General features: G+C 35.6%; 1 protein-coding gene across 6 annotated transcripts in view; it reads right to left on the reverse strand.

Moving 5' to 3' along the window:
* IFT88 (intraflagellar transport 88) overlaps positions 1–21,838 on the reverse strand; it is a 146,842-nt gene that overhangs the window by 80,718 nt on the left and 44,286 nt on the right. For 4 of the 6 annotated variants that reach the window (XM_057309773.1, XM_026492957.4, XM_026492956.4 and 1 more), the window contains 6 exons: positions 19,825–19,929; positions 18,538–18,640; positions 17,377–17,491; positions 15,278–15,509; positions 13,440–13,510; positions 7,642–7,728 (listed from right to left, as the gene is read on the reverse strand). In XM_057309773.1, the coding sequence (XP_057165756.1) occupies positions 7,642–7,728; positions 13,440–13,510; positions 15,278–15,509; positions 17,377–17,491; positions 18,538–18,640; positions 19,825–19,929 (713 nt within the window). Of the gene's footprint in view, positions 1–7,641; positions 7,729–13,439; positions 13,511–15,277; positions 15,510–17,376; positions 17,492–18,537; positions 18,641–19,023; positions 19,043–19,824; positions 19,930–21,838 lie in introns of those variants that run through there. The other 2 variants (XM_026492961.4, XM_057309775.1) reach the window with 2 other exon arrangements.

Raw genomic sequence — 21,838 nt, forward strand, 5'->3', positions numbered from 1 at the left:
AATTAAAAAGATAACTACCATAAGATCCAGCAATTCCACTTCTGGGTTTATAGCCACAGGAAATGAAATCTCTAACTCAAAGAGATATTTGTACTCCACATTCATTATAGCATTATTCACAAAAACCAAGAAATGTAAACAACCTAAGTGTCCAGAACAGATGAATGGATAAAAAAATGTGACACACACACACAGAGACACACACATGCACACGCACAGAGGAATATCATTTAGCCATAAAACAAAGGAAATCCTCGGTCCTAAGGGGAAAATACAGAGCCATCTAAGCCTCACTCAAAGGAACAGAACAATCTAAAATGCAGTCTTTATATTCTCACCTTAAGAAGCTGGAGTTGGAACAGAAGAACAGGCCTAACCCATGCACGAGAAGGCAGTTGATCAAGATTAGAGCAGAGATCAATGAATTAGAAACCAGGAGCACAGTAAAGCAGATCAACAAAACTAGAAGCTGGTTCTTTGAAGAATAAATAAGATCGATAAGCACTGGCCAGACTTATTCCAAAGAATAGAGAAAGGACCCAAATTAATAAATTATGAATGAAAGGGGAGAGATCACAACCAACACCAATGAAATAGGAAGGATCATTAGAAACTCTTATCAACAACTTTATGCCAATAAATTAAACAACCTGGAAGAAATGGATGCTTTCCTGGAAACCTATAAACTACCACGACTAAACAGGAAGAAATTGATTATTTAAACATACCGATTAATTATGAAGAGATTGAAGCAGTGATCAAAAACCTCCCCAAAAACAAGAGTCCAGGGCCTGACGGATTCCCCAGGGAATTCTACCAAACATTCAGAGAAGAAATAATACTTATTCTCCTGAAGCTGTTTCCAAAAATGGAAACAGAAGGAAAACTACCAAACTCATTCTATGAGTCCCCAAACCAGGCAAAGACCCCATCAAAAAGGAGAATTACAGACCGATATCCCTGATGAATATGGATGCCAAAATTCTCAACAAGATCCTAGCTAACAGGACCCAGGATTATCCATCATGACCAAGTGGGATTCATCCCTGGGATGCAAGGGTGGATCAATATTTGCAAATCAATCAGCGTGATACATCATATCAACAAGAAAAGAGTCAAGAACCATATGATCCTCTCAATTGATGCAGAAAAAGCATTTGACAAAATACAGCATCCTTTCCTGATTAAAACCCTTCAGAGTGTAGGGATAGAGGGTACATTCCTCAATCTCATAAAAACCATCTATGAAAAGCCTACAGTGAATATCATTCTCAATGGGGAAAAGCTGGAAGCCTTTCCCTTAAGATCAGGAACACGACAAGGATGTCCACTCTCGCCACTATTATTCAACATAGTACTAGAAGTCCTTGCAACAGCAATCAGACAACAAAAAGGGATCAAAGGTATCCAAATCGGCAAAGAAGAAGTCAAAATGTCTCTCTTTGCAGATGACATGATACTCTATATGGAAAACCCAAAAGAATCCACTCCTAAACTATTAGAAGTTATAGAGCAATTCAGTAATGTGGCGGGATACAAAATCAATGCTCAGAAATCAGATGCATTTCTATACACGAAAAATGAGACTGAAGAAAGAGAAATTAGGGAATCCATACCATTTACAATAGCACCAAAAATCATACGTTATCTCGGAATTAACTTAACCAGAGATGTAAAGGATCTATATTGTAGAAACTACAAATCACTCTTGAAAGACATTGAAGACACACAAAAGATGGAAAAATATTCCATGCTCATGGATCGGAAGGATAAACATAGTTAAAATGTCTATGATACACAGAGCAATATACACTTTCAATGCCATCCCGATCAAAATACCAATGACATTTTTCAAAGAGCTAGAACAAACAGCCCTTAAATTTGTGTGGAACCAGAAAAGGCCCCGAATCGCCAAGGAACTGTTGAAAAGGAAAAACAAAGCTGGGGGCATCACATTACCGGATTTCAAGCTATACTACAAAGCTGTGATCACAAAGACAGCATGGTACTGGCACAAAAACAGACACATAGACCAATGGGACAGAATAGAGAACCCAGAAATGGACCCTCGGCTCTTTGGGCAACTAATCATTGGCAAAGCAGGAAAAAACCACCAGTGGAAAAAAGACAGTCTCTTCAATAAATGGTGCTGGGAACATTGGACAGCTATATGCAAAAGAATGCAACTTGACCACTCTATCACACCATACACAAAGATAAACTCCAAATGGATGAAAGACCTCGATGTGAGACAGGAATCGATCAAAATCCTAGAGGAGAACATAGGCAGCAACCTCTACGACATCGGCCAAAGCAACTTTTTTCATGACACATCTCTGAAGGCAAGAGAAACAAAAGAAAAAATGAACTTGTGGGACTTCATCAAGATTAAGAGCTTCTGCACAGCCAAGGAAACAGTCAAAAATACTAAGAGGCAGCCCACGGAATGGGAGAAGATATTTGCAAATGACACTACAGATAAAAGAGTAGCATCCAAGATCTACAAAGACCTTCTCAAACTCAATACACAGGAAATACATAATCAAATCAAAAAAAGGGCAGAAGATATGAACAGACACTTTTCCAATGAAGACATACAAATGGCTAACAGACACATGAAAAAATGTTCAAAATCATTAGCCATCAGGGAAATTCAAATCAAAACCACACTGAGATACCACCTCACACCAGTTAGAATGGCAAAAATTGACAAGGCAGGAAACAACAAATGTTGGAGAGGATGCGGAGAAAGGGGATCCCTCCCACACTGTTGGTGGGAATGTAAGTTGGTACAGCCACTTTGGAAAACAGTGTGGTGGTCCCTTGAAAAGTTAAAAATAGAGTTACCCTATGACCCAGCAATTGCACTGGGTCCATATATACAATGGAATATTATTCAGTCATCAGAAAGAACGATTACCCAACATTTGCAGCAAAATGGATGGGAATGGAGGAGATTATGCTAAGTGAAATAAGTCAAGCAGAGAAAGACAATTATCATATGGTTTCACTCATTTATGGAACATAAGGAATAGCAGGGAGATCAGTAGGAGAAGGAAGGGAAGAATGAAGGGGGGGTAAACAGAAAGGGGAATGAATCTCAAGAGACTATGGACTCTGGGAAATAAACTGAGGGTTTTAGAGGGGAGGAGGGTGGGGGATTGGGCCAGGCCGGTGATGGGTATTAAGGAGAGCACATATTGCATGGAGCACTGGGTGTTATATGCAAACAATGAATCATGGAACACTGCATCAAAAACTAATGTTGTACTGTATGGTGACTAACATAACATAATAAAAAATTTAAAAGAAACAAAAACAAAGGAAATCCTGCCTTTTGAAGTCCTTCAAGGGCCTTATGCTATGTGAAATCCTGCCTTTTGAAGTCCTTCAAGGGCCTTATGCTATGTGAAATAAGTCAGACACAGAAAGACAAACACTGAATATTCTCCCTCATATGTAGAACCTAAAATAAAAAGAGAGAGTAGAATGGTGATACCAGGGGTGGGAGGCAGGGGAGACAGGGAGATGTTGGTTAAAGGGCACAAATTTTCAGGAATAAGATAAATAAGTTTTGGGATGTAATACAAAATGCTAACTATAATTAACAATTCTGTATTATATACTTCCAAGTTGTTAAACAAGTAAATCTTAAATCTTACAAGCAGAATTTTAAAAAGGTAATTATGTGAGGGTGAAGGTGTTAACTAATGTTACTGTGGTAACTGTTTTGAAAAATGCATGAACCACTCTGTACACCTTAAATCTGCATATATTATATGTCAATAATGTCTCAATAAACCTGGAAAAAATACAGGGGAAAAATGCTGAGCTTGGATAAAACAATATGTGAGGGTAAATCTGGAACCTCAGTTAAAGAATGGGTCTTCTCAGATTTCTTCTTTCATTATATCAGTATTCAAACCAAAAATCTCTTGAAATCTGTCTTTAACAAAAACATGAATACATTCACTTTTATATTTCATGGTAGCTGCTTGTGAACATTTCTTAAGTGAATCTATCATTTTTTTAAAAGATTTTATTTATTTGACAGAGAGAGACAGGCAGTGAGAGAGGGAACACAAGCCAGGGGAGTGGGAGAGGAAGAAGCAGGCTCTTAGTGGAGGAGCCTGATGTGGGGCTCGATCCCAGAACGCGGGGATCACGCCCTAAGCCGAAGGCAGATGCTTAACGACTGTGCCACCCAGGTGCCCCGAACCTATCATTTTTCTAATACAAGGCTATCATTTAACAAGAGAAACATATTCAAGTAAAAACATATACCTAGGTAAAAGTGAAATGATACATGAGTAGAACCATCTAGGCTGGCTTGATCTTCAGTCTCATATGACAAAAGCAACGCCTTTTGATAAGTCAAAGCATTAATTTAGTGGAAAATGTCAGTCAAACTGGTTGGTATTTGATAAATGTTCAGAATTTCACTCAACTGCTAGGTTGCAAAGACACAATTATAATAATATTTTTGAAAAGGTAAAAACATTAAAAATTAATATGTATGCCTAGTAAACATTAAGAGAATTCAGGTTAGATTTAGTAATGGTAAAACAAATAACATATACTGTTCAGCATAATTAAAGATAAACAGTTCATTTATTGTGAGGTGATTGCCCCCCAGATCAAGGAAATCTTTGGTTGCAACCACAGTTTGGTGCCCACAAAAAGGGATACGGTGATTCTGTTGTAGTATAACACTGGTCAAAACACAAGTGAAGTACTGTGTATACCTAAAGGGGCACATTTTAAGGGACCCACTTATAAACAAGGCAGGCAGCTAGTCAGGTAGAAAACCAGTCATTCTAGAAAAACACACTATATCTGAAATGAGGAAAGAAACTGAACTGTTTATCTGAAAAAAGAAAAAAACTCTGAAGAAAGTCCTTCCATCACTATTGGTACTAACTGGCAAAACTTCTGATTCAAAACAGCAGCAGACATATGCATTTATCTCCCATTCCTATCTCCATGAGCAAATACAACTTCTGGAAGAATGAGAAAGTGCTGGCTTATAAAGCAGAGAAAAGGAAGTGACACTAAGAAAGCAGCAACAGAGGAGAGAGCTTCCTGCACTCACTGAATCCAGTGAGGCTGGGTTTCAGGGATGGCAAGTAAGGGGTGAGCTGAGAAGGCAGCTGAATCAGGGTGCCTGCCTCCAGGGCTCTTACGGAACCACTGAGCACCCCAACTGTGTGTGCAGCAAAGCCCACAGACTCCCCTTATCCAGACAACCAGAGACAATAAAAGTGCTCTTGTAAATATAAAATAAAAATGCATGAACAAAATAATTAAATGGAAGGATTGGATGAGAAAGTCAAAAAGTTTCCCAGAAAGCAAAGCAAAGCCAGAGATGGAAAACAGAGAAAGATAAATGACAAGAAAGTCCCAAACCCAATTAATAGAAATTTATAAGTAGAGAAGGAGGAAGTAAATTATCAAGGAAATAATATACCACTATTTCCCCAAATTGAAAGAAAACAATCGAGTACAAATTGAGGGGTCTATTGAGTGCTTAGGAGGAAGACAGGAAAAAAGACAAACTTAAACATACCATTATGAAATTCAGAATAACACAGCTACAGAGGAAATTCTAAAAATCATCAGAAAGAAAACACAGGTCACCTACAAATAACAAAGATGAGACTAGTATTAGACTTCTAATCTGCAACAACGCTAGCTAACAATGAAGAAATGCTTTTAAACTTCTAAAAGAAAGTTAAAAGAAATACAACTTAGAATTTTAAATTTTTTACCTCATAAAATAAATGACCAATCAGGAAGGAGAACAGAATTACATGTTTACAGACATGCACAGACAGATCTTAAATGGGTTAATTAAGGATGAAATCAAGGAAAACATAAAGTGTTAAACAAACCAGGAGAGAAATGACAGTAATCCCCAAGATGACATTTAACACCAGGCCAAGACGGTAACCATCATATATATAAAAACTGAAGCAGAGAGAGAGATTTTGTAAGGGAGAACTCCAAGAAAAACCTGAGTCTGCAACAGAAGCAAAGAATGCAAAAAAAGAGAGCCAGGCAACTGGAAATACCAATAAAAACAAAACATCATGGATCCACTGTGAAGCCTCCAGTACAAATTAAACCAGGGAGACAATGTATTCCAAGGAATAGAATGGACTCCAAGGAATAAACAGAATGGGTAAGCATCAGAAAGATAGTAAGAATATGGTTAAGAAAACAGAAGTTATGTCTAGAAAGAAGAAACATGAAAGGTACCTAGAAAACAAGAAAACAAAATAAAACCCAAGCTCATAGCTACAGAGAACAGACTTTGTTGCCAAGAGCAGGGGCAGGGAGGGGTAAAATGGATGAAGGGGATCAAAAGGCACAAACTTGTTATAAAATAAATAAAAAATGGGATGTAATGTACAGCATACTGATCATGATTAATAATACAGCATTGCACGTTTGAAAGTTGCTTAGATCTTAAAAGTTTTCTTAAAAGAAAAAAAATTTTTTTTGAAAGATTTTATTTATTTATTTGACAGAGAGACAGCCAGCAAGAGAGGGAACACAGGCAGGCAAGTGGGAGAGGAAGAAGCAGGCTCCCAGCAGAGGAGCCTGATGTGGGGCTCGATCCCAGGACTCTGGGATCACGCCCTGAGCCGAAGGCAGACGCTTAACGACTGAGCCACCCAGGTGCCCCAAGAAAAAAATTTTAACTGTGTATGGTGACAAATGTTAACTAGACTTATTGTGATCATTTTGCAATATATACAAATATTGAATCATTATGTTGTTTACCTGAAACTGATATAATGTAAATTATATCTCAATAAAAAACAAGGAAGGAAGGAAGGGAGAAAGCAAGCAAGCAAGTGAAGATAGTAACTCTTCTGTACTTGACTTTGCTATGTACATGTACGTACATGTACCCTGGATTTTTTGAAATTCTGTAAGGTATCATATTGAATAGGTCATAGACTCAGTCTGTTTGCTTGAAAGACCACAGAAAAAAGTTCCATGAGGGGCAATTTTGGATTCAATACAAAGAAGATTTTTCTAACCCTTAAAGATGTTTAGAAATAAAACAAATGAGTTGAACCAGAAGACACCAAGCAGAAATTAAATGGCCACCTATATGGGATGCCACAAAGGGGATTCCTGTACTGGGTGGAAGTAAGAAACAAATTCACTACTCATTCAACAAAAGATCTAAGAGTTTCCAACTCTAATAAAACTCTTCACTTCTATTTAGAAAGTACATTACATCAGGAGAAAATAGCCCCTTTACGTGTAAAAGCTATTCCACAGGATAGAAAGTTTTAGTACTACTGACAAACTTAAGGTAGAAAAGGAAAAAATGAGAAAAGATACAGTAAAATGAAAAAGGATACAGGTTGGATTTATACAGTGGAATTATGTATCCTTATATCGAATGGTAGCACACTTGCCTTAGTATTTAAGAAATGACATAAGCAATAAGAAAAATACAGAACTTTTAGAATGTCCTATATTGATTTTTACCATATAATATTATATGCCCGATAAATAGAAATCAATATTCATAATTACCTTTCTAATAAAAGGTTAAACCAAATAAAAGTATAAATTATGAAAACAACATGTCCATCAAGTTATACTGAATTTCTCTCTTACCAATCATAACCTACAGCAAAAGATGTTTCAATTACAGGAGCAATGAGTTTTGCAGCTGTCATGATGTATTTTTCTGCCATGGCTTTCCTATACCAAACAAACAAAAAAGTTTCATTCAGAAACTTGGCATAAAGAGTTTGGATTTTTTTTAAATATAAACATTACCTATCAAAGCTAACATACCATGAACGTCTACTAAATGGTGGACAGCTACACTAGAAATCTGTCCATAAGTCAGGGTGACAACCATGGCTAGGAAATGGGATTAGCAAGCCATAACTGCCTTCTGGATCAACAGCTCATCTCTTTCTTTTCAATGCAGGTTGACAAATGGAAGAAGAAAGAAACTGCAGAAACAAACACAAGGCTCTGCAGCTCAAGTTACATAACCTGCACTGTCTGTGGACATGAAAGGAAAGGGTAAAAATGACCATTGAAGAATAGTGTGCAGCAAACAGTAAAACTGAATTACTATTTGTCTCCATAGATGTGGCTAATCTGTACCTTTCCTATAAATGGAATCACAGAATATGTAGTCTTTTGTAACTGACTTCTTTCACTTATCATCATAATGCTTTCAGGGTTTGTATGTTCCATAGCATATAGCTGTCATTTCTTTTTATGGCTAAATAATATTCCATTATATGGACAGACCACATATTATTTATCCATTCATCAGCTGTGGGTATCTGGGTTATTTCCACTTTTTGGATATTATGAATGCTGCTGTTATGAACATTTGTGTATAAACTATTGTGTGGACATATGCTCTAATTTCTCTGGGATATAAACCTAGGAAAGAAACTGCTGGGTTAAGTATGAGGAACCTGTGTTGAGGAACCTTTGGAGGAACTTTCAAACTGGTTTCCAAAGTGGCTATACCATTTTACATTCCTGCCACCAGCATACAAGATTTCAATTTCTCCACATCCTCACCAACATTTGTTATTATCTGCCTTCTTGATTACAGTCATACAAAGGGGTATGAAGTGGTATTTCATTGCGGTTCTGAGTTGCATTTTCCAAGAATTTAACTTAAGCATCTTTTCATGTGCTTATTGGGCACTTACCTATTTTGAAGAAATGTCTATTCAGATCCTTTGTATGCTTTTAATTCGCATTTTATTAACCGGGTTTTTTATTACTGAATTGGAAGAGTTCTTTATATATTGGAGAAATAAGTCCCATTTTGGATACATGGTTTGCAAATATTTTCTCCCATTCAGTGGATTGTCTTTTCACTTTCTTGATAGTGTCTCTTGAAGAATGAAAGTTTTTAATTGTGTTGAAGTCCACATCACAATTTTTTTTGCTTTTGGTGGGCTTTTGGTGTCATATCTAAGAAGTCAGTGCCTAATACAAGATCCCCCCCTTTTTTTCCCCCCTAAGAATCTATAGTTCTAAGCTCTTACAGTTAGGTCATGATCCATTTTGAAGCAATTTTTGTGTGTGGTGTGAGAGAGGCCCAACTTCATTCTTTTGCATGAGGATACCCAATTGTCCCAGAACCATTTGTTGAAAAGACTATTTTTTCTCCATCAAATTATCCTGGCACTTTCATTAATTATAAATTATAAATGCAAAAGTTTATTTCTGGACCCTCAATCCCATTCCAATGATTTCTATATCTATCCTTATGTTACTAGCGTAAAGTACTACCACATTTAGTGTAGTTTTGTAGTGTGAGTCCTCCAATTTTGCTCTTCTTTTTCAACATTGTTTTGGCTATTTTGAATCCCTTGGATTTCTGTATGAATTTTAGGATCAACTTGTCACTTTCTAAAAAACCACTACTGGGATTTTGATATGGATTACATTGTGTCTATAAAATAATTTGGGAAGCACTGTCATCTTAACATTAAGTGCCTATCCATAAAAATGTGATGTCTTCCCATTTACTTAGCATATCCTTTAGGAATGTTTTATACCTTTCAGAGTATAAGCTTTACATTTCATTTGTTAAACTTATTCCTAATTATTTTTATGCTTTTGTAAATGTAATTATGAATTTCATTTTGGATAGTACGTTGGTTGTGTATAGTATATGTCTATAGTATTGATTCTTAATATATCGATCTCTTACTCTGCAAGCTTGCTGAACTTATTAGTTGTGATTGCTTTTTAGTGGATTCTAAAATTTTATGTAGGATAGTTCACGTACAAGACTATATGATCTGTAAAGAGATAATTTTGCTTCTTCCTTTCCAATCTGGATGTCTCTTCCTTTTCTTGCCTAATTTCCATGGGTAGGACCACAAGTGCAATGTTGAATTAGTGACAGAGAATATCCTCATATTGTTCCTGTTCTAAGGGGAAAGCATTCAGTCCTTTGCCACTAAGTATGTCAAATTGGGTTTTTCATATATGTCCTTTATCAGATTGAGGAAGTTCCTTTCTATTCATAGCCCGTTGAGGTTTTTTTGTTTACCATGAAAGCATATTGGATTTTGTCAAAAAAATTTTCTCTGTTTTATACTGAGATGATGATGTGGTTTTGTCCTGCATTCTATTGATATCCTCTATTATTACTCATTGGATTTTACACGAAACCAATTTTGCATTCCTAGGATAAATCCCACTTAGTCATGGCACACAATTCCTTTTATATTTTGTTTGTAGTTTTGGTTTACTAGTATTTTCTGTAGGATTTTTGCATCTGTATTTATAAGATATTGATCTATTATCCCCACTCCCCCTTTTTTTGTACTGTCCTTGTTTTGTTTTGGTATCAGGGGAATACCAGCCTTGTAAAATGAACTATTTTCTGGAAGAAGTTGTGGAGAATTGATGTTAATTCTTTTTTAAAGATCTGCTAGAATTCTCTAGTAAAACCATATGGGCCTGGAGATTTCTTTTTTGGGAGGTTTAAAATTACAAGTTAAATATCTTTAATATTTACAGTGCTACTCAAATGATCTATTTCACACTGGGTGAGTTGTGGTCATTTGTGTTTTTCAAGAAAGAGGTCCATTTTGTCGAAGTTATCAACTTTGTGGTGTAAGGTTGTTTGTAGTGTTCCCTTATTATCCCTCTGATGTCTGCCAAGTCTGTAGTGATAGCTCCTGTTTTGTTCCTGATATTGGCGATCTGTGTCTTCTTTCTTCTTTGTCAGTTTTGCTGTAAGTTTATTCATTTTATTCATCTATTTAAAAAATAAGCTCTATGTTTCACTGATGTTTCTTTCTTTTCAATGTCAATGATTTCTGTTCTTTATTATTTCTTCCTTTGGCTGATTTTGCTTTTCTTTTTCTAGTTTATTAATCTGGCAGCTTAGGTTATTAAGACTTTTCCACTATCATTCTGAAAAAATTGCTTTCCCTTAAGGTTGTTTTTCACTGCCTCCTTTCAAGACTTTGTCTATAATTTTCAGAAGTTTAATCATGATGTATCTTCACATGGATTTCCTTGGGTTTATTCACTTTGGTATTTATTTAGTTTCTTGTATTGTATATTTATTTCTCTTGCCAAATTTGGGGAGTTACCAGCCATTATTTCTTTAGTCCAATCTCTTTCTCCTTAGACACTGATGACACAAATTATAGATTTTTTGTTATTGTCCCAGACGTCACTTAGGCTTTGTTCATTTCTATTTTTACTCTATTTTCTCTCTGTTGTTCAGATTGGGTAATTTCCATTTTCCACATTCCAGTTCACTGAATCTTTCCATATCCCCTTTATTCTTCTGTTGAGCCCATCCACTAATGTTCATAATCACTTGTTGAAGCATTTTTTATCATGGTTGCTTTAAAATTTGTCAGATAATTCTGACATCTCTGTCATGTCAGTGTTGGCGTCTATTGACTGGATTTTTCATTTGGTTTGAAATCATCCTGGTTCTTGGTATGATGAGTATTCTTGATCAAAACTTGGGACATTTCTGTATTATAATACTCCAAATTTTTATTTAAATCTTCTATTCAGCTGGCTTTTTTGACACTGCTCCAGCAGGCGAAGAAGAGATAGCACCTCATTATCATCAAATAATAGATGTTTAGCTTCCCCACACGACCTCCTTTGACAATAACCAAGGTGGGAAGAAGTCCTTATTTCTGCTGGATGGGGCAGGAGTTCCTGCTTCTGCCATGGTCCCTACTGACATCACAGTGGGGTGGCCTTGTTACCACTGAATGATGATGAAAAAGTTCTGACTCTCCATTGTTTTCTCTGACACTAGGAGAGAGGGGGAGTGCCTCATTACTGCCACGTGGAGTGGAATTCCAGGCTCCGCATGTGCTGTCTGTTGATACCACAGAATGGTGGGACTCATCAAGGGCCTGTCAGATTAAAGTCCTGATTCCCTACTTGGACTTTTGGGGTATGGGTGTCTCTTTATAGCTTATCAGGGTGGAAAGCTAGGCTCCCACTTGACTTTTGCTGGCATGCATGGGAGTGGGGCCATAGTGTGTGTGTGTGTGTGTGTGTGTGTGTGTGTGTGTGTGGTATTTGTCTCAAAGTTTTCAGTCTTGCTAGCCTACTCCCTTCTTTGTCCTTTGGCTAGAGAAAGGGTTTTTTTTTTTTTTTTTTTAGTACAACCATTGTCATTTTCTGATTGCCAGATTCTTCAGCTCCAAGTTTGGGAAACACGAGGGGAGCTCACTGCCATGTTGTTCCTCAGGTCCTGAGGTCCCTTGCTGATCTGCCCTTTTCTCTCCACGTTTCTTCTTATATTTGTTTTATATATAACTTCCAGGGTTTTTATTTGTACTTAGTGGGAAGAACAGGGAAAACTATGTCTACTCCATCTTCCCAGAAGTATTTTTAATATTAAACTAATTTCTAAAAATTAAGGGCCTTCTATTCATATAATGGAATATTATTCAGCCTTAAAAAGGAAGGAAATCCTGTCACATGCCACAACAAGGATGAACCTTGAGGACATTATGATAAATGTAATAAGCCAGTCACAAATACTGTAATTCCATTTACCCAAGGTAAATAAAGTCATTTCATAGCGACAGAAAGTGGAATGGTGGTTGCCAGGTATTGGGGGCAGGGCCTAGAGAGTTTTTCAATGGGTAGAATTGCAGTTTGAGAAGATATAGAGTTCTGGGGTTAAACAGGTGAAGAGGATTAAGAATAAACTTATCATGACTAATGTACAGGATTGCACACCTGTAATTAATATAATCTTAATGACACTGGAATTAAAAATGAATAAAGAAATAGAATTAGCATATGACCCAACACTTTTACACACTCATACACATGGCTTCTGAAGACTGATTATAAAACAATGTGAATGCACATAACATTACCAAACCATTAAGTCTTATGCACCATAATGAAGATGGCAAATTTTATGTTACGTGTATTTTACCACAATTAAAATAATTAAGGGCCCTCTACCATGTGATATACTCCTAATACATATACAGTAAATATTAGAACTTTCAGACAATACTTGGCAGAGACTAGGTACCATATTGGAGGAAGGAAGAAATAAGTACAATTTTGTCTTTGGGAGATGAAATTTAATTGGGAAGCTGGGCAAAAATACATAAAAATATAATTTTTTAAATAAAAGTAATATAAGCAGTTTTAATAGTGCACCAAATGCAGAGGGAAAGCAAATTACAAGAAAAGAGCAAGAGTTATTAAGTAAGAATAATTGGGGTCAGCCTGAGGATGGTGATTATCTTCAAGGCAAAAAGAGAATCTAGTAATGTATAGAAATGGTGAAATAATAGCCTTATTGGAGAAATATACTGAACATAACAAGTTTTGAGAGAAGTAATCAGAACATACGTTCAACTCTCTTACAAAAATTAAACCTATGTTACTAAGGCACAAAATGTTACCTTTCACGTTCCATTTGCCTTAGATGATCATTTTTTATAGCTTCAATCACTAAGTTAGTGTGTGGATCATCCTGGGAAAATAAAATTGAAGAAAAAATGATAAATTAAGAAGTAAATACCAAGAACTTGGATTTCTAATCAACCTCACCACTAAGTAGTTACATAAAATGGAGAATAAATTAATCTTTCTAAACTATTTTCCCTTACATAAAGTAGAACTTTTCTTCTCATTTCTAATTACCAATGACATTCTCCTTGAACAAAGAGATTCTGAGCAACCGATAAAATGTCAGACTGGATAGAATAGGACTAAGTACCCAGAGCTGTGTGATATTATAAACTCTAAACTCAAATATAAATGCTTTAATGATCATCAAATTCCTTAATAATATCTCTACTCTCTATTAAAAATATAGATTTTTTCATAATATATTTTTCTCAATATGAAAATAATATATAGTAATTAATATTTACATAACACTTACTATGTTCCAGGTATTGTTTTAAGCATTTCACATGCATTACCTCATTTAATCCTCACAACCCTATAAGGTAGGTTTTATAATTAGAGTCATATTATGTATAAAGGAACTAAAGCATAAGAAGAGTAAGTACTGAGTGATGGAGCCAACCACTATGCTGTAATACCCTTATAATCTATTAAGTAAATGTATTAAGTTCAATTTATGAAATTGGCATTATTATACCATTTTTTAAAAAAGATTTTATTATTTATTTGACAGAGAGAGAGACAGCCAGTGAGAGGGAACACAAGCAGGGGGAGTGGGAGAGGAAGAAGCAGGCTCCCAGCAGAGGAGTCTGATGCGGGCCTTGATCCCAGAACGCCGGGATCACACCCTGAGCCAAAGGCAGACGCTTAACGACTGAACCACCCAGGCGCCCCTATTATACCATTTTGATCTATAAATATAGGCAATTTCATATGGTTTGGCTTAATATGAAATAATATAACAGTATACCAATACTTTATATGTAAACACCCGAAAAATATTTTAAAAGTATTAAGAAAAATTATCTCACTGCCTGGAAACTATTTCTATTTTGGTGTATTTCCTTTCAGTTTATGTTCATGTATGGGTGTGTGTGTATCTTTTTTTTTTCACTTGATTTTTCACTTGACATTGTATAATATTTCATCCTCAGGTCTCTGAAAATATGACTTTTGCATTTTGCTCCACTCTATGCATAAGGATAGGAATTCTTTTCATTTTTGATCTATTTAGTATACACAGTTTTAGTTTCCTCTGTCCAAAAATGACTGAAAAAAAACCAGTGGGGAAAAAATGTTTTAGGGGTTCCTTGGTCAAGATATTATTCTTAAAGAATGGCATATAATCTTCTATTTTGTAAGATTTTCTCTTTTTTCACTAAAATTGTAAAGTTAGTCTTTTAACTATAATCTCTAGCCCTATTTCAACAGAGTCCCATTCTCAACATAATTTAAACAAATGAAACTGATAAAAGCACATTAATTAAATTTAATTAAAACATTAATATAGGGCTAGGAGAAACATAAAAAGTCATCCATCCCAACTTTTTCATTTTTTTTTTTAAGATTTTTATTTATTTATTTGACAGAGAGAGAGACAGCCAGCGAGAGAGGGAACACAAGCAGGGGGAGTGGGAGAGGAAGAAGCAGGCTTTCAGCGGAGGAGCCTGATGTGGGGCTTGATCCCACAACACCGGGATCATACCCTGAGCCGAAGGCAGATGCTTAAAGACTGAGCCACCCAGGCGCCCCCAACTTTTTCATTTCTAGAAACAGAAAAGCATGGATAACTAGTAGCTGGATACACAGCAGTCTTCTTCATACTCACACTTGGTGAAATATATTTATCATCTTCATCAATTTCTAATGGAACAGCAATCAATTTTTGAAATGCCTTCTTCATTTTGTCTCGATCTCCAACAGCAAAGTAACTAAGAATTAGGTTGAAACCTGCCTTCAGATTTGGTGCCATACTCATGATGTGCTCAAATGAATTAATGGCATCTGAATACTGACCAGTTTTTATAAATGTAACACCAATGTTCTGCATGATTTTAATCCTAAAGACAAACAAACATGGATAGCTTTAAAAGTCTCAATTCTTTAGTATAGTAGTCAAGACATTCCACAGAGTTTCCTTCTTTTCTTCCCACTTTTTATTTTGTTTTGTTAAAGCTTTATTGAGGTTTAACTTAAATATCATAAAATTCACTTGTTTTAAATATACAATTCAGTGAGCACTGCCATATCTATACAGCTGTGAAACTATAACCACATTTCTATTTTAAGCCATCTCCATTACCCTAAAAAGAAAACCTGTGCCCATTGACAGTCACTCCCTATTCTCATCTTCTGCCCTAGGCAATCATTAACCTACTTTCTGTCTCTCTGGATTTGCTTTTTCTAGACATTGCATGTAAATGCAGTCATATATATTTCATATCTGCTTTCTTTCAAGTAGCATAATCTTTTGAAGGCTCCTCCATACTACAGCATATATCAGTACTCCATTCCTTTTATATTTCCAAATAGTATTCCACAGTATGAATATACCATATTTTATTTATTCATTTCCTACGCGACAGACATTTGATTGTTTCCACTTTGGGGCTATTATGAATAATGCTATGAACATTCACACATAATCCTTTGTGACAGCATGTTTTCATTTCTCTTGGGTATATACCTGGGAGTGGAATTGCTGGTCCACTGGTAAATGCGTTTAACTTTTTAAAAAACTGCCAAATTATTTACCAAACTGGCTGTACCATTTTATATGCCCAATGTATGAGGTTTCCAATTTCTCTACATGTTCTTCAATACTTATTTTCAGTCATTTGATTATGGCCAGTATCATAGATGTGATCCCATCTTATTTCTAACCACTCCTCAACATACCTGTTTCAACTAAATTCGTTTATTCATAATTCTCTGATCAGATCATGAATACTGTTATTTCCTTGACTCTTCTCAATTTTCTCTTTGTCTGGAATATTACCCCTTCTCCCTTTGTCACATAAGTGACCTATCGCAAGTACACTTCCTTCATAAAGCCTTTCTTGACTATTCTTATTCTTAATAACCAGTCCCTCGACTTAGTTACTACAGCACCTCTTCATTATTGGTAATTAAGCACTTGACATAAACTATCTAATATTATTATCTTTTTCTACAATGCTCAAAATCTTGGCCTCAACTGAGTTAAAAGTACCTGAGGGTATTGTGTCCTACAAGCTAGATATTTCCCAAAGATAATGATACATTATTCAAAAACAAATGATCACTAAAGGTGGCATTCACAAACAAATTAACTTTCACAGAGGCATTGTACTAAGCCTAGGGAAAAGTATAATCAGTAAATATCCTGGAAATCTTCTATGATATCAAGGCCATTACCGACCATAAGGTAATTTACTGTTTCTGCTCTTGAAATATTGTATGAATAGAAAATATTCCAGCTTCTTCCTCCTCTCCCCTCTTCTAAGATTCAAATGCAAACTCTTCCTTAATTATTTCATTCTTAATCTACAGCAAGATATAAGATGGTCTTAATTTCTAGCCTATAGGAATTAAGACATTCTAAAGTCTGTTAAGTTCTAAAGGACTGCTGTTTTGATTTTATCTTAGCAGTGACTTTTATTTGCTGCTAATGGCCTGCTAGGTTATCCCTTATACAGGCCAAATAGCTTTGTTTTATTTCAATTGATTACATATTTTGTCTCTAACCTTTAATTTGCCATTATATAAATGTGTGCAAGTAGTCAACAGGGGGAAAACCCCAAAATACTACAGATACGACATAAATCTAACACCTCACATGTACAAACGCCTCAAAACATTCAACCCACTGATGACAGGCCAGAAGAGTTATCTTGTTTCTGAAAAACAACACTTAGATTTCATCAAGTTATCATTATGTAAACTTACCTCATTTCTTTATGGACGCTTGGAATTTGATCTAGTGCCATTCGGTAGAATTTAATGGCTTTGGAATAATTTCTTTGCTTTAAATAAATATTTCCCATATTCACTTTCAATCTCCCTAATAAAAAAATAATTAATATATAATATTCTATTTTCGTCACTTTTTCTGTATTTTAGATGACCTTAATTCATATTCTTTGAAACTTTTCTCAAGGTAGGATGCTTCAGACACTACCTAAAATTCTCACTTTAAATGAGTTATACTATTTTCATGTATCTACACACTGATCTTGTGTAAGGAAATGGAACTTAAGACAGATGGGGTCCTGAAAATATGGCTAGAAAACAAGTGATTTATATTATAAAACTGGAATTGTGTTATTCTAAAAAAACATGGGATTTAAAAATTAGATTCAATAATGCTACACACATTTTAATATATTAAAGAAAATGATATTCTAATAAACTTTAATACTACTAGCAAAAAATTACACAATATAAATGATACATATAAACTATAGTCTCTTGGGGATAAGTTTATAAGGGAAAGCATTTTTTTAAAGACTTTATTTACTCAGGAGAGAGAGCACATAAGTAAAAGATAGCATGAGAGAGGGGTGGGGCAGAGTAAGACAGAGAAGCAGACTCCCCGTTGAACAGGGAGCCCTAAACCAGGCTCAATCCCAGGACACCCGGATCATGACCTGAGCCGAAGGCAGCTGCTTAACCAACTGTGCCACCCAGGCGCCCCTTGGGAAAGCATGTTTGATGGGATTGCAAAGGCTCATTCTACTTGTAACGACAGAATACATTTTTTGTTTACTGTTAGGTAATATACCTCACACCAACTGTATTTCTTCATTTGTATTCTGTGGATTTTCATATAGACAGTATCTTTAAGCAGGACACTTCCATATAAACATAAATTTGTTTAAAGCATAGATTATTATAAGGAAACATAAAGTGGGGAAATGTAAATTAACACTACAAAAGAACTATACTAAGGGTGCCTGGCTGGCTCGGTCAGAAAAGCATGAGACTCATGATAAGTTTTGATCTTGGGATTGTGAGCCTGGGCCCCACATTGGAGATTACTTAAATATATAAACTTTAGGGGGAAAAAAAGAAGTACACTTACTGGGAAAATTGACTATATATACCCACCTGCATTGCTAAACATCTTATTTTTCACTATAACTTGGTATGTGTTTAGTGCTTCAGCATACATTTCATTAGCTGAATATTGACTAGCCAAGTTGAAAAGAACCTAAGGAATAAACATTGCAAAAACACATGTAATGACCATTTTGGCCCTTTTTTGACTATAATCTTTTCAGAGATTAACATCCTATAACAAAGCTAGATGCCTAAACCAAGATACCCAACCAATTAGGAAGTAAAGCATGCACAGAAATACCTTGCATTCAAAATGAACCTGAACATTAAGATAAGTATAGCTAAGCCTCTAAATTGTACCTTAATTTTCTAGGTATTCTTTCTAATTTAGGTAGTTATTTGCCATCCATTAATCTCAGAAAGACCTACAAAGAATAAACTTGTATTGTTAATGTTGCTAGTAATAAAAGGAGTAAGTAAGAGAGTGGGCCAAATTTTCTTTGTAAATAAAAATTAAACATTATGTGGAAATACCTTAAGGCTTCATTTGTGTACTTCTTTATATGCAAAACTGTAAAAAGTATTTCTCCATATGCAAAATTATAATTTAAGTCACTACGTTATAGAAACTTATCTTCCTACAGGTAAAAAAAAAAATAATTAGAAATTATTCCCTAAAGATTCCATGGAATTTAAAGATATTAGCTACCCAGAGTGAACACCTAAAAATTCCTATTCAAAGTTTCAAATGCCCTTTTTTTCCCATTTATTTGGCAGATGAACACTTTTCCCACTAAAAATACACCCTTTTAAAACACCAGTATAAACATCAAGTGTCTTTTCAGAATAAAAACATTTCTGTAAGAAATTAGCTTTTGTTTTTTTCACTACCCTCACAGAACACTGTATTATTTACCTAGTTGAAGTTCTTGAAAATCACAGACCAAAAGTCCACATTAGGATCTCATTAAAGTAACCACACTAAAAACAGAGTGTAAATGTTAGCCATCTTCCAGAAATAGTCATTGGGTGGTGGGTTTGCAGGTATTTCCTAAGTTATTAAAAACTAATTAAGTAAAAAAAAATCTTTGCACAGAACAAAGCGTACCTCATGAACTTCATAAAGATTTCTCTTAATTGAATTCTGAGCACCTAAGGTCCAATAAGATTTACAATGGCCAATTGAATTTAAAAAAAAAAAGAAAAAGAAAAAAAATAGTCTTTTTAAAAATGAAAAAAAAAAAAAACCAGAAAAAAAGAAAAAAGAAAAAAAAACTTTGGGAATCTACAAATCCTAGCCAAAATAATTTTACTCAACAGGTATTTTACACTTACTGAGTAAGTTAAATCCAAATTGATATTTTCTGGAGTTGTAACTTGTTCTCGTTGTCTCACCAAGACTCTCTCTTTTCTTCCCGCATCTTTTGCCTTTTCTAAGGCCTGAAATCAAGTTTATACTTTGTAAATTCCTTTAAGCATTCATTATGAGCATTTTATGCATTTGGGAGATATTTGCATGAAGCTTAGTTGGATGCCTTATACTTTCTTGGATTCCCAGGATGCCCTCCAGTGCTCTTACAATAAACTCTCCTTGAAAACAAAAGAACCCCGAGTATTTGTTTCAAGTGGAACTCACCATCATAAATGTCATGTGTTTCCCCCACTGCTCTCCAGAAAGAAGAGGAAGTATGAGTGATAAAATGGAGAATATATTAGCCCCAAGTCGAGTTTCTTTATCACTACACCTTCCACCACCATTTAGATTTGACCCTACATATTTTCTTCTTTTTCCCATCCAATCCTGAGTCTTTGGGTATTTTAATTCCAACTCATCTGATAGAAATTTAGATGGATTTCTTTGGTTTCTGGGATGCTCCACAGAAAAGTCAAAGGATAACTGCTATCCAATAGTACAACAAATGCTTACTTAGTCTGGCTCTTACAACCCACTCAGAATGCCAAGAACCTTTTGTTGATTTCCACCAAGAGAATAACCATAGACAGATTAATTTAACATGGGAGTTTTTTTTTTAAAGCTAGATAAAAAAGCACCTGTTCTGTGAGCAATAAAAGTAGCTTTTATACTGAACAATTCTAATGCTATTCATTAATGTGTTAACTAAGCCATAGAAATTACATTTATACAGTATGACAATCAAAGTAATGAGAACAAAGCAAATTAAGAGAAAATATTTATTTTTAAAAGATTTTATTTATTTATTTGAGAGAGAGAGTGGGAGAGATCACAGAGGGAGAGTGTGAGGGAGAAGCAGACTTGCCACTAAGTGGAGAGCCCTATGCCGGGCTCAATCCCAGGACCCTGAGATCATGACCTGAGCTGAAGGCAGACGCTTAACCTACTGAGCCACCCAGGCATCCCGAAAATATTTAATTTTTTTTAAAAAAAGCACGAGGGATGCCTGGGTGGCTCAGGCGGTTAAGCGTCTGCTTTCGGCTCAGGTCATGATCCTGGGGTCCTGGGGTGGAGTCCTGCATCGGGCTCCTTGTTCAGCGGGGAGCCTGCTTCTCCCTCTGCCTGCCGCTCCCCTGCTTGTGCTTTCTCTCTCTGACACATAAATAGATAAAATCTTTAAAAAAAAAAAAAAGCACAAAAACCAGAGGTGGACTCCCAAAAAGCAAACCATGATTTTGCAGTTTACTTAGGAAAGAATATTTTGGGGTAGCGAGGCTTAAATAAGAAAGCAGCCCTTAGTACTGCATGTGGACTATGGTAGCTATGCCTTTCAGCAGGCTATGAGTCTAATCAAATAGTCAACCAGGCTGCAAAATTTAATCAACTGTTCCACTCGAATTTGTTTTCCTACTGAAATGACTGATGTCAAAAATTACAAAATCAGTCAACTATTTTGACATGAGAGCTTTTATGAAGCAGATGCCTATGTTTTCAAAAAACTGCTTTAGTGAAAACTCTAAGGCCTGTCAACAGCAAAAAAAAAAAACCCTATGTTTTTTCCTATTCAGGTATCCCTCACTTTTTGAAAGTTCATATAACACCACTCTGCTTTAATGAAAGACCTACATTAGCACCTGTTTTTGCTAACTGAAAGAAATGTGAAGAGGATTTTTGCTTTCACCAAAAAAGGCAAGAAGTGAAATAGTGTGCAACATTTGTTTTGTAGCAAACCCTTCCAGAGGCAGGGCACACCCCCAGCATCGAGAGTAGCACCGCCACACTCAGCATCTCCGCATCAAGTCAGCAGAGCTCTGAGCTGTCTGTGAGCATCTGTGCTTTATTTTGATTTATTCTGTGCATCCATTGGCAAGATGTATCCCAAGATATCAGAAAAGCCTAAGAAAGGTTAGGTTTTGGGTCTAGGAACGCTCAAAA

This window comes from Ursus arctos, unplaced genomic scaffold (assembly GCF_023065955.2).
Source record: "Ursus arctos isolate Adak ecotype North America unplaced genomic scaffold, UrsArc2.0 scaffold_10, whole genome shotgun sequence".
Lineage (NCBI taxonomy): Eukaryota > Metazoa > Chordata > Mammalia > Carnivora > Ursidae > Ursus > Ursus arctos.